The 13,847-nt window shown below is 44.3% G+C and overlaps 1 protein-coding gene across 1 annotated transcript in view; it reads left to right on the forward strand.

Moving 5' to 3' along the window:
- Window positions 1-8,842, forward strand: part of CLASP1 (cytoplasmic linker associated protein 1) — a 183,629-nt gene extending 174,787 nt beyond the window's left edge. The window contains exons 39-41 of the mRNA XM_064157393.1: window positions 3,182-3,388; window positions 6,668-6,784; window positions 8,520-8,842. Coding sequence (XP_064013463.1) covers window positions 3,182-3,388; window positions 6,668-6,784; window positions 8,520-8,606 — 411 coding nt within the window. The 3' untranslated portion in view covers window positions 8,607-8,842. The remainder of the gene's footprint in view (window positions 1-3,181; window positions 3,389-6,667; window positions 6,785-8,519) is intronic.
- Window positions 8,843-13,847: the final 5,005 nt, after the last annotated feature.

Consider the following 13,847-nt stretch of genomic DNA (forward strand, 5'->3'; position numbering starts at 1 on the left):
TTTCATAGTCACTACTTCTTGTGGCATCACTTCCTGGTATGTATCTGTTGATGGGAGGTAGACCTGTTGCTTGATGCTCATTTCCCCCACTTCCTTTAAAGCTGTTTCACTCAGCTGGTCAGGTTAAAGCCCTGATTAAAAGAGGTGTGTGGGGTTTTTTTTTGTATTGTATGGTATGTGTAATTTACAAGATAAGTGTCATGTCTCATGGCAAAAATCTTTGCTAAACTCTGTTGTAATTGCATGTTCTGATTGCCAAATGACCTGGCAGTTTGTATCTTTTGATAACATTCTTCCTCTATATGGGAATGCTGCTGACTTCTCTGGCATTATCAAGTCAGCAGGACTCAGAGTGCTCCGTTCAGAGCAGTGAATACCTATTCAGAAATGTGTTTTCTGGGATGCTGAGTCTGGGTGACTGCATGTTTTGTTCTGCCAAAGCCCTTTGGACAGGTGTCATGGTTTTTAAAAAGCCAACGGAATGAAGCTCTCAAATTGGAAAGAAAAGAGAATTATATTTGAAAAGAGAGATACAGAAAGAAATTACAAAGCAGATGCAAAATCCATAGCAAAGCCCTTAAATTTTTCCCCAACCCAATACTACATCTATAATCCCCAGTGCTCCAATCCTCCCCTCCAACACCTCTGCCATCCATAGGACTAAACAGAAGCTTCTGGAGGCCCCAACACAGGCCTACTCCCTACATGTTTGTCCTGATAAAGCAGCTCCTGCCAGACACAAGGCTGGAGGTGGAGGAAAGGAGAATGAGCTGGCCTTACTGTGAGTTTATAAAGAGATAGCAGAATGAAGTTTTTTAGTCCTTAGAGGATATTTTAACCCTATAGGCCCCAACCTAGGACACCAGGATGAGTACTTGCATTGCAGAATGGTGACATTTGGCTTTCTGTGCCAACAAGGATAAGCCTGACTTTTGGGCTCAGTCTCAGCTTGGCATTGCCCTGCCCTTTCCTATACCCCATCTCCTGCCAGTCCTTTCCAAGAGAGCCAGGTTAGTTACCTGCATAGACAGTTCTGCTACATGCATAAGCATTACTTTCTGAGGGTGTCAGAAAATAGCTACTTGATAGTATTTGGAGTCTTTGCAAAGCAAAATCCCAAGTGTCCTGTGTCCAAACAGTTGTTTTTTTTTTAGCTAGTGACTTGCTTGTGCATGTTAATAAATTGATTACAAGGTATCTGGGCTCTGTATAAGGCCACTGAATTGTTTGTGGAGAACTTGATGGTAGCAGTGTTTCAGCACTTGGAAAGCAAGCATCTGAAGCCAAGAAGTGAGTTCCTTTTAAGATGACCTCCTGAGGAGCTCCTGACTCCAGCATTTCAACATCGTGGTACCAAAGCATGACATTAGGTTTCTCTTAAGTACTTGAGCGTTTCTCTCCTTTCCCAACAAAATCACACAGTGCTTGCTTCTAAGCTAGTACTTGCTTATGTGGAAAAATATTAACTTTCATGCTTCTGATGTGTGAAATTGGAGAGTAATTAGCAAAGAAATAGCTTGGAGAAGGAAAACTTGCTGGAAATGCAGAAAACAAGCATTATGTTCTACTTGGTTATTCATTCACAGCTCTTTCAGGATGGATTTTCTTTTTTAACACTGACCACACTCTGTATTGCCATTCTTTTTGGAATGTGTTTTAATATTATAATTAAATGTTGAGAAACATTGAGCATTTTAACAGCTTCTCTTCTGTAAACAGGACACTGATACAGAAACAGTCTCACGTCTGCTTCACCATCCTGCCTGTACCTTTCCTGCACGCAATATTTGTACTGTTAACTGTGAGAGTGCATTTGCTACTGGGTTTGCTTTAGAGTATGCCAAGAGCCAAGTGGATGAGTTGTGTCATTTTCTGGATGTACAAGTATCCTGTGATAGTTCCTGTGTCAGGGATGTGACTGTCAGCAGAAGTTGAAGATTAATGATAGCAGTGTGGCCATAATGCTAAGCCTGTGGGTGAAGCAGACTTTGCTGACAAGTATGAACTCTCTTGGTCACTATTCACTGGCACTGTTTTAAAAATCAGTTAAACCTTTCTGGAAAGGGTTTTGTAGTCTGGGCAGGGAGACATTCTTGTCATAGTAAGGACTGAGATAAACTTCCAGGCACTCCTGGTTGATAACAAGCCAACGTGTGAAAAAGGGGAATGAGGACAGTCCAGCACCTGTGGCTTCAGTCTAAGTGATAGAAACCTGTGATTTGGCTATTTGATTTTTTTTGTGGGTCATCTGGGATAGACTTCCTAGTGCCCATTTCAAAGTATCCACTTGAGACAATCTCAGGTAGTGCAGCTTAGAATGAGTAAGAGAACTGGTGCTAGGTATGTGAGCCTCATGCACTATCAGGAAAGGGGAGGTGCCTTGAAAATCTGTATTAGTGCCCCAGACTCTGACTGAGGGACTGTCTGGGACTAGCTGGGAGGTACTAAGCATGAGGATTTGCAAATGCTTCTTTCTTCTTAGAGCTGAGGTGTTGGATTGAAATCTGCCTGTTGGGACATCTCCTACCACTCAGGATTTACCCTTAAAAGTAAGCTCTGAGAAAAGGGGAATGAGAAAAGATGAGCAAAAGTGTCTTGTATGTTTTGTACAGAAACAGGAAAATGAGCAAATAATGTGATTTGTGGCCAGGAAAAGTGCAACTAAGAGGAAGCTTCATTTTGTTGCCTGGCAATTAGCACAGACACTTCTTAAGTTGTGGCTCATCAAGGTGCTGAGCCATCATGTCCAGACTATGCTTTTGCTAAGAAAGATTGGACCTGGTGGTCCTTGATGTCCCTTCCAATGTGGTATTCTATTTTATACCATTTAATGGGACAAACTTCACAAAGTGGCAGGTTCATGTTTTTTGACAGTGGCTAGAGAAATGTTCTGTCTCTTCCCTTAGGTTGGAGTTGCTTATCTGTCTTGTTTGACAGATAACACTTTCAAACTAGCCACAGCTTTAGTACAGTCACATTAGGCAGGATGGACTTCTTACCGCTAGCTGGAACAAAGATGTCACTGGAGATGAAGGATGTGACTTCTCAGCGTTGATTGCCTCTTTATAGAACATCCTAATGAACATCCTCAAGCTTTTCCTGGCAGTCGTTCCAAGTGCTGGTTTTGGCTGTGATGTGTTGGCCTCATTATCATAAGGTTTTTCCTCTGCTATCATTCCAGGTCGTCAGAGCTGCTGAGGAAGCTGCTTCTACCCTGGCGAGTTCCATCCACCCTGAGCAATGCATCAAGGTGCTTTGCCCCATCATTCAGACTGCAGATTATCCAATCAACTTAGCTGCCATAAAAATGCAGACAAAAGTCATCGAGAGGATTTCCAAGGAATCATTGCATCAACTCCTTCCTGATATCATCCCTGGGTTGTTACAGGTACAGAATCCCATGTCACAAACGCTCCTGAGCATTTTGGTAGTTAGTGAGGTCTATGACTTAAGGGAGAACAACAGACTCTCTGGGGCCACACTTTGGTATATTCAAGTTTTAATCCCTCTAGTTTTTACACTTGAGCTTTTGATTATTTTAATGTTAAGGATTACACAGATTCTTATGTGTATGTTCCACAGTTAGATCATAGAATCATAGAATGGTTTAGTTTGGAAGGGACCTCAAGCATCATCCAGTTCCAACCCCCATAGGCAGGGATACCTCCCACTAGAACAGGTCGCTCAAGGCCTCATCCTGTCTGGCCTTGAACACCTTCAGGGAGGGAGCAGACACAACCTTTGTGGGCAACCTGTTCCAGTGTTTCACCACCCTCACTGTAAACAATTTCTTAAGCCTAAGTCTCCTCTCTTCAAGTTTAAACCCTTTACCTCTTGTTCTGTCATTACAAGACCTTGTAAATAATCCCTCCCCAGCCTTCCTGTAGATCCCCTTCAGATACAGGAAGGCCACTATAAGGTCTCCTCAAGGCCTTCTCTTCTCCAGGCTGAAGAGCCCTAACTCTTGTAGCCCGTCTTCGTAGCAGAGATGCTCCAGCCCTTCGATCACCTTCCTGGCCCTCCTCTGGACTCCCTCTAACAGTTCTGTGTCCTTCTTGTGTTGGGGGCTCCAGAACTGCAAGCAGTGCCCCAGGTTAGGTCTCAGAGGAGCAGAGTAAAAGGGGAAAATCACCTCCCTTGCCCTGCTGTCCAGATGCCTTGGGCTGACTCCTAAATAATTTGGTAGCAGCCATATAATGAATTTGAGAGGAGGAGTTAACCACATCTTATGTTATCTGAGTACATAGCAAGCAATGCCTCTTCCAGTCTCTAATTCTGCTGAGCTCTCATGCTTTCATTGCACTTGAATTTGAATCCCAGCAGGCAGGCTAGTCCTTTCTTCTTTACTCCCCAGAATCAGAATTGAACTTCTTGCTGACTTCATTCAGCCTTTTTCATAAGCCTCTTAGGCTGGGTGGGGAGCTGTACTTTTGCCAGTGCTAAGGCTCAGTCTTACATTATGAATTTAGCTTTCATCACTGACTGTAGCAGTGCTGTCTTCTGTTTCTCTGCACAAGCAGCTGGCAACAGCAGTTGATGGGATGAGGCTGCAGGCAAGAAGGCAATAAAGAAGGCAGCCTTGAGGAAGGAGAGAGAGAATGTGTGTGTGTTTACTGGGGAAGGATTGCAACAGGAACAAATCAGACAATGTGTAAGGGAAGACACGTTTGGGTGAGTTAAGATTCAAGAGAAAACTGGGATAAAGAAGCCTCCTCATTGTGAACATAAGAAGAATAAGAGTGAAGCTGGAAATTCCCCTTGTGCATCGTAGCATTTGTCCCAACTTTGTAACGTGTTCAACTCTTGGCAGTTCTTGTCTTAACTCCAAGCTTTTGGGAATCAGGGAATTCTGTATTGATCTGAACTTTTGTTGTGAAAAGTCTTTCAGAGTAATTGTTGCAGACAGTGATCTGAACAGTGGAGCTGCAATGCATGGGAAAAGTTTGAGAGCAGCATGCCTTTTAAAAATGCAGTTATTTGTTTTATTAAATTGCTTCCATGTCTTAAATGACCTTGTTTTGGAGCGTAGTTTGCCATTTTTCATCTTGGAGCTGGCAGTGATATTTCTTACCTTAGAAGCTCAAGTGATCAAAGGAATCTGCTTGTCCTGTTTGGGAATTAGTATGCAATCCTTGCTGAAGGGACTGTGTGCAGAGGGAATTACTATTGTGCTTGTTTCTGTGCTGAGGGTATCAGCAGAGTGGTGGAGAGACAAGGAGCATTGGACAGCAGCAGCGTGAGTGCAGGTGCATGGCTCAGCAGCCCATAGCAGAATCCCTGTGACCCCAGTGAGCAGATGGGCACCTCTGTGCAAGAACAGGGCTTGGCTGGGGAAGGTCATGGTGCTTACCCTTGTCCCTCTTGAGGTGGAGTCTTGGCTACCTTGGAGCTAGGTCAACAGAAGGGCTACTAGACACCCTACCATGTGCTGCATCTTGGTACTTTCAGGCTGAAGAGAACTTTGAGCCTGTGTCGCCTCCTGAGCTATAACTGTTTGGCTATGTTATTAAATGCTAGGATTCTTGTAAGGCAGTGATGTGGGGCGATGGTCCCACTGGTGCATGTGAGGCAGGCATCACCAGCTCAGTGCCCACCAGGACACAGGCCTCTCAGGCCTCAACACCACATGAATCTGCCTTCCAGGAATGGAGCCATTTGAGATGCACACATAAGCAAAGTGCCAGGCCTATAGGGAAACCTGAAGTGAGGCAGAGGTATTTGATGACTTCAGGAGCCAGTCTTTGAGTTGGGACACACACAGAGCTTTGTCCCAGAAGTGGGTTGTATCTTCATGGGTGTTCCTCTGTTGAGGGCCTTGGCTCAACCTTTTTTTCATCTGATTTCTCAGCAGCTTAGAGTTTCTCTGAGCTTGCTTGGATCTCTTGCTTTTCTAGTTCAGTGCTCTTTGGGTTTGCAAACTGTCACTTCAGACTGTCTCTGTAGTCATATAACAGCCCCAGCTGTGCTGCATCCCTTCTCCTGGCTCTCCCAGCAGAGGTCACCCTGCATCCAGAGGAGCCAGCAACCTGCAGGCTTCACTTATCTCTGCATTTCTCCTGGGATGAGTGCTTAGTGATGGATCACTTACTACCATCAGATCATCAGCTGCTGAGTGACCTGGTAGCTAGTTTCAGCTCTGCTAAAGCTCCCAGAGATCAGGCACGCCTACAGGGGACTTTCAATATGTTTTCTTCTATGGCATTTCCTACCTGATAAGTAATCAAAGAGCTCCAGGTTACAGATGCAATTTAAGACTTCTGTGAAGGCAAGCTGGGAGCATGAGGGTTACCCTTGAAGGTCCTGACCATCCAGAATAACATATGGTTACCTGAACTGGACACAGGAGTGTGTATGTTTAGTAAAATACTAAGCTCACATTGGGAAGCTCTGTGTTGCTTAATGCTATAAATAACAAGATATTGATAGCTTATGTGACAGTCATAACATAACATAAGGACAAATAGGATTTACTCTGTGTGATTCTATTCTCTTGCTTTTGTAGTATTCAGATTGAGAACTGTTATGCTAAGCAGGGCCTTTGCAGGGATCTTTTAGGTCAGCCATATTTGCAACACATTCATCATCTCTTTAGTATTGCGCTTTGGCAGGATGTTTGATTTCTGACGTGTTTTGTTTGTGTGTTCTTTTTTTTTGCCTTGTTTCTTAGGGTTATGACAACACGGAGAGCAGCGTCCGTAAGGCGAGTGTGTTTTGCCTGGTGGCGATTTACTCAGTAATTGGAGAAGAACTGAAACCTCATCTCGCACAACTCACGGGAAGCAAGGTACAGGACAAATGCATCTCTGGTGTTTTCATAACAGCCAACTGAATGGCTTGCACCACTAGCAGCAAAAGCCCAGGGGCTTTGTGGTTGCTTTGAGTCAAGTCCTTGTAGTCACTTGCCAAACACCACTAGAACAGTACAGCACTTGCTCAGCAGTGTGTGCATTTGAAATCCCATTAAGCATATTTCTGTGGAGTTCAGGGGTTGGTTGTGTGACTTACCTGATCCTGTGTAACTGCAAGCTGCCACCAAGTGGGTCCTTTCCACAGCACCCATGTTTGCCTTGCCCCTTCAGCACTGCATACAGGGGTGACTGTGCAGTGAGTTGGACCAGCTGTGCTTCTCTGGCTGAAAACCAGATCTGTAATACAAATTAGCTTTCAAACCACTCTGTGACCACACAGGTTTCCTGCACAGAGAGCGATGGGAACACATGTCTGGGATGAGTGGGAGACCAGGTCCTTTCAGCAGCAGGTTGTCAGTAGGGCAGGTAGAAATACAGGTAAAGCATGGCAACTTTCCTCCTATGATACCAGCAAGCTCAAGTGAACTTTCAAAAGGCTTTGTACCCTGGAGTCAGGTTAGCAACAAAAGTCAATGCTGCAAATTAAACTCAGTCCAATTGCAGCTCTGCTCTTCAGACAAGTGCCAGCAGTTTTGTGTTGAGGTGGGTGGTGTTTTCAGCTTTTCAGAGCTGCTTAGGAAGCCATCATAAGATTTCTTCTCCTGCTTGAAGGTGTCGTACTCAAGTTTTAGGATGACTTCTGCATTTTTTTCTGATTTGTATCTCTGCATGTGAATAGCTACTTTGTTCAGAGGATTTTTGTTCTGTTATTTGGACCCAACAATTTCTTTTGTGGGTATAAAGAGTGGTGTAGACCAAAACAACCTGAGACTGAGGATACTTGGATTTTATTTATGAATTGAGCTAAACACGTGTCCTTATCCATAAACAGATTACTTGTGCCTCCAAATTGCTCTGGGAAGAGACAGCTCTAAGTGCTGGAGTTTACCTCATTATATTTGGGCAGTTAGGGAGTATATAATTTGTATATAAAATATAAATTATAAAATGTTGTCAAGCTTTTATCTTAGTTATCCTAGGTGCCATGGACTTAATCCACCACCTAACTAACTATAAACATGTGAGTAATTCTCCTGGGTTTATGCAGCCTGTCTGCATGTTTAAAGTTAAACATGTGCATGAGTCACTGCAGGATCTGGAGCTAAGGTGGTAAGGCAGAAAAACAAAACAAAGCCATGCAAAGGAAGTGTATAGTCATAACAGCTGCAGTTTCACAAGATGTACCAAGTTAGTGAAGATATTTAAATGTCATTGAAAACTAACATCTTGTAAAGCATGGTAGAGTTCAGGGTGTTTCCTAGGAGGGACCGTAGCTCTTAGATCATCATTGTGCCTGCAGCTCCATTAACCTGTGTGAGAATCCTGCTTGCTTAAAGCAGGCTGCAGGATTGAGGTCTGCAAACTGATAGCTGCTGAAGTGAAATGCAAGAGCTTTTTCTAAATGTCATTAAATCTGTCTGTAATTTCAGTGGAACTAGTCATACCCTCCTGACTGTGCTCTAAAATAGGGTCAGCTTTCCTTCTGCTTTTTCTCCGCTGAGCCCAGTGTCAGCTTACTCAAAACTGAATATGAGCTTTAAGATCTGCAGTTGACTTTTGTCTGCCCACTTTTCGTGGCATCTTCTCTTAATGTTTGTTTCTTTCTTTCAGATGAAGCTATTAAACTTGTACATAAAGAGGGCCCAGACCACCAACAGCAACAGCAGTTCCTCTTCAGATGTTTCAACGCACAGTTAATGGAGATATGTGGACAAGTGTAGACTTAGAAGCAATCAACGGTGCCTCTCAGAGACCTTTCTGCTACTCTTCACTGGCGTGCTCCATCAGCTCAAGGAGGCCATGCAGATACTGCAATCAGTATTTTAGTCCCTTTAAAAACTTTTATGTAGAATCTTACTGGTATTGAATGTAAAGGAAGCAAGGTCTGTGGTGTAGTCTTTATTAAAAGTGAACAACAGAAAGCCATGCTTAAACATATTGGTATAGCCTGCTGAAATCCCAGAAATATGTTTAGGTTAGCCTTCCAAAAGTGAGACCTAGAAACTGGACACATGTAAAAGTCAAACAAGTCTTGTTGGTTTAGTTCATGCCCAGTTTTGGTTTCTGTGTGATTAGTTACCTGCTCTTTCCCTGCAGCTGTTCTGGCTAGGTTCTCTTCTTACAAGTCTTGTGGTCTTGTTTTGTACTCCCTGTTGCAGCTTGCCTGATGTGCAGGGCTCTCTATGGGGAGATATTTGCAGATGTGGCTGTGATACCAGTCTTGGATGCATTAATAGTGAGAGATAACAAATAATGAACAAGTAGGTTCTTTTTAAACATCTGAGGTTTTGTACATAGTACTTCTGACAGACCTCTCCAATGGGCTGATTTCTCCAACTGCTTTCCAGCCAGCTGTGCTGAGCAAAACAGCTGGGCTCTTGCTTCTTTCTTTATACAAAGATTTCTCTCCTACCAGCCTACTCAGCTCTTTCATACACTCAAAAGACTCCCCAGGTTACTCGTTACTCCCCAAAGAGAACCTGAGACCCAGTTCTGGGTCTGACGTCTACAAATAAGACACTGGAGTTAGGTGGGTGGGTTTTGGATTAGGCTCTGAGTGTGTCTGCGGGTGGGCAGTGGGAGCTGGCAGGGCTGCACCTCAGTGCTGCCTTCTGAGGCTAGCTGCATTTTTCTAGCAGTGTGTAGTGTCAAAGGACTGAGCTGCTGCTCTGCCCAGCCCCACTGGTGTGGGGTTGTGAATGACTTTTTTCCCACAGCTCTTTTGCGCTTTGGGCAAAATGTTCATCCCAGACAACAGAAAGGGCATCTGAAACTGAATGGAAAGACCTCATGGAAGCACCTGCTCAGCCATCTGGGACAGTGCTGGTTGCCTGCCACAGCTTCTTTCCTGTGCCTGAAGAGCCTACAGTGCTGTTGGCTGCCTTTAGAAACCTCCTTGGCCATCCCCAGCAACAGCCCTGCTGTGTGCTCTACATTTCAGATAGGTGCGGAGGGCCCTTGCTGGGCACTGCTATTGGTGCCCTGGACGAGGGTGCAGTAGGGCGAACCCTCTTGCAGCCTAATGGTAGAGACTCAGTCGGAGCTAAACCAGCAGCAAATACCCCACAGCACCACCCTTTCCCAATGGAAGACCCTTTTGATTGCAAAGGGTGAGCTCCCCATGCCTCTGTAGCCAGAGGAAGCAGAGAGATGCCAGTGCTGTGTTTAGCCCTGAGCTGGATCCTTGCTGATAGGGACACCCACCCCAGTCTTGCAGTGGATCAAAACTGTGATTTTGCCCTGTTTCAGTGAAGCAAGAAGATGATGGACTTGCAGTTTAAGGCTGCAGCTGTGGTGATGGATGTAAGCTCCATGGCTGCTCTCAGTACCTCAGTGTCTCTCCAGCCTCCTTCATGTCCCCTTTGAGGAACCAGAAGGGACACTTTGGTGGTGTAGTGAGAACATGAGTTTCCAGTACTGCAGCCGGGCAGCATAGTGGGGAGGGTAGAGCCCTGTTGTCCTGCCTATCTGTCAGTTTGTCCCTTTGTGACTCAGCACCAGCCCCGAGGAGCTAGGCTGGGCAGTAACATTTGGTGCCAGCTCCCCTCACGATCCCCAGCTCAGGAGGGAATGGGCTGCAAAGCTTGTTGGTCCCTTTCCCTGCTGAATTGAGATCAGAGGAGGTGACTTGTTCTTGAGTTCATCAGGATATGTCCAGGCTTTTGATGGCTGCAGGGCTAGTTCTCTCTTCTTTCCTCATGAGTAATGCCATGGCAGGAGAAACCATGCAGTCCCAGTGGGTGGGATTCTCCCAGAGTCTTTCCAAAGACTCAGAAAAGCCATCCTGTCTACATGGAGGATTGGCTGCTCGTGCTTGGTGTCTCCCTTTCTGTGGACCATTTCTTTTTAACATCTTTCAGTATGCCTGTTAGAATATTATTATTTTTTAATGATTCAGATTATTTCAGTTCAACACTTTTATTTTCCCTTTTGAGGAAATACTCAGCTGACTTCTCGGCAGCAGTTAGCTGTCTTGTTTGAGTTTTTAGTAGTGGGGTGGGTTTTTTTGGCTGTGTTTTTTTTTCATTTGTTTGGATTTTTTAAATTTTTGTTTGTTTGTGTTCTTTAATTTGTTCTCTCACTGCTTAATATTTGTGCTTCTCTTTCTCCTCATCTCAGTTCAGGGTCTTCTGTTCCAGTTCTTGGGTTCAGAAAGTCGGCATAGCTGACCAGATGACAGTTAGTCCCTCCCAGCTGTGATGGATTCTGCTCCATCAGCATTTGCTGTTTGCTTGGTTTTGTGTTTTTTGGGTTTTTTTTTTGAATGGTACACTGTAGCAAATCTCCAGGAATTGAATTCCTTCTTGAATGATTTTTTTTTTTATGTTTTATAAACTCCTGTTAGTATGCACTGAGAGTGAACGCACTGTAGCGCCTCTGAACTGACCTGGTGCGTGTACTGGCACCACAGCAGGGGTTAGCAGCTCCTGCCTGCGACCTGCCGTGGCTCCAGCCACGAGCCCGTGTTTTCTGATACTGTTGGCACACTTGGGTCTGTACATGGTAGAACCAGGCCTTACTTTCTGAATTGGATTCAGTTCCGTTTGTCGACAGATGCTCATTAATGTGCTCCTTAGTTTCATAACGTGAGTCAGTCGAGGACTGTTCATCCTTTGAGTACTCTAGAAGTATGTTATACCTGTACACAGTAGAGAGCCTTCTGCTTAGGTATTTATAAATCATTGCGTATAATGTACATAGTAAGGTTGTTTAGTATGTTGAACATGATTATTTTTTGTGTGTGTGTGTATGTTTCCTTTGAAGTACTCAAAGGGCTAGCTCTGAATGTCACCTCTCTGATCTCCAGTGTTCTGACATCAACAAGCTGTACAATCATTTTGTTTTCTCCTCAGTAAGCATAAAGGTCTCTCTGGCTACAAATCAGTGTCCACAACGTGCTTGCAGAGAAAGATCTGCATGCTGGCAGTGCCTCACCACACCGGTGAAGCTTGTGTTCACGTTCTCCCAGCAGTAGCCACCTACTGCAGCTGCCTTTTGGGGTTTGTTTTTGGTTTTGTTTTCTTCTTTGCTGCCCATAATGCAGGGCTTCAATTTTTCATACCTTAAAAAAAAAAAAAAAGGAATTTAACACAAAAAAGAAAGAGAGTAATTTCTTTGCCCACCATGCTTTAAAAGTCTGAAGGGGAGAAAACTCTCAGCAGACAGCGGCTCCTGGCTGCAAAGTTGCCGAAATCTCAGATGTGGATGTTTTTTCTGCCATTGGCTGCACCAGTGCTCCGTGGGCATGGGCAAATACCAGATCCATCCGCCCCACAGGTCTACGTACTGTAGTTCTCATGTAGTGCAGAAATACCGAGGCATGTGGCTTTCTTAAGGTACACTATGTGTGCTTGCCTGGATTACAATACAAGACTGTCTTTTTTTATCGCTTATTACTAGCTTACCAATAACCTGTATAAGTAGTGTAACTCGCATCTTCATCGTCAAAACCTTTTCTCCCCACCCCATTATTTATCAAGCATAATATTACATATTAAGGGACAGAAAAATAGACCTTTGTAGTATACAGCAGGACGTTGCTAACATTGTTTTAAATGGGAAGTAAAAACCGCTCTGAAAAATGCCAGCCACGGGAAATGGATTTGTTGGCACCGTGCTCATGCGCATGCATTCTTTTTTTTTTTCCCCCCCTATTTTCAGCTTTTGTCATGTTACATCCATATCTGTATTTATATCTTATTTGTTTTCACTTTTGAGTGTATCATGGCAATTGTACAGATGTTTTTTGTTAACATTTAAGTGATAGAATTTGCTAAAAAAAAAAAAAAAAATTAAAACCTTTTGAGTTTGCCCTAGAATTAAATGGAAGTTTGGTTTCTTTTGGGGAGGATGTGATGGTTTGGGTGTTCCTCGCCCCCCCACACTTTAGAAGTTACCCAGACTAGACTCAGTTGGCTCTGGGAATATGAATGAAGCTATTTATTTACAGCTAGCACAATATACAAGCAGATATTTACAGTATATACAGTTATAGACAGAAATATACAAGGTAAAAGGTGATACAGAAGCACAACTCCCCTCCCAGAAACCTGAGTTCCCAGGAGGGGCTCTCAACCACCCCTGCACCTTCCCCCTGCCCCTCTCAACCTTACCCCACTCCTAAAGAAGAACAGAGGTTCAGCCAAGAGGTTAAGAAGCAAAGGTGAGTGGAGGGTGTGTTAGGGAGATGCAGCTCAGCCAGAAGCCCAAGGCAGAGTGAAAGACAAAATGGCAAGAGTGTTATCTAATGTTTTCCTTTCTTCTTCAGCAAGACTCTGAGGGGAGTAGACATCACCATTGTTTTCCTTTCACAGCCTATGATCTAGTTCTTCTCACCAAAACATTCTACCCTGCTTCAAACTAGCACAGGGGGAGAAGTATTGATTCATTATCCAACACAGCTCCTCGTTCTCAGCAGCCTTTGCTAGTATTCTTGCCCTGGCTGGTGTGCTGTCGTGTGTTTAGAGAGCAGGTGAGGAGGTGCCTGTTTCTTACAGACCCCAGACTGCAAGTGGCAGTGGGACCAGCAGGCAGGTGATCTTCTGGGGTACTGGTCTTTTGCTGTCAGCTTTTAAATGTTTCTGGGAAGTTACAATTCTAGATGATTCTTGCAACATTACAGCTGGAAAGCCATGTGCTGCTTGAAAGCTGATAGCCTTATACAAAGTCATGTCTTTGGAGCAAGAGCTTCAAAAGCTGCCTATGTTATGAGGCTTGCAAAGAGAATTGCAGAGGTTTTAAAACAAGTTGCAGTAGAATTTTGGTGGATGGAGCATTTGGGCAGATGAAGGGGTGCTGGGAGGTGCACAGGTCTCTGTGCCTGGTGTCAAGAGAAAGAAGAGGAGGCTCAGGGGAGACCTTATTGCTGTCTACAACTACCTGAGGGGAGGTTGTGGCCAGGAGGAGGTTGCTCTTTTCTCTCAGGTGGCCAGCACCAGA

This window comes from Pogoniulus pusillus, chromosome 2 (assembly GCF_015220805.1).
Source record: "Pogoniulus pusillus isolate bPogPus1 chromosome 2, bPogPus1.pri, whole genome shotgun sequence".
Taxonomy (NCBI): Eukaryota; Metazoa; Chordata; class Aves; order Piciformes; family Lybiidae; genus Pogoniulus; species Pogoniulus pusillus.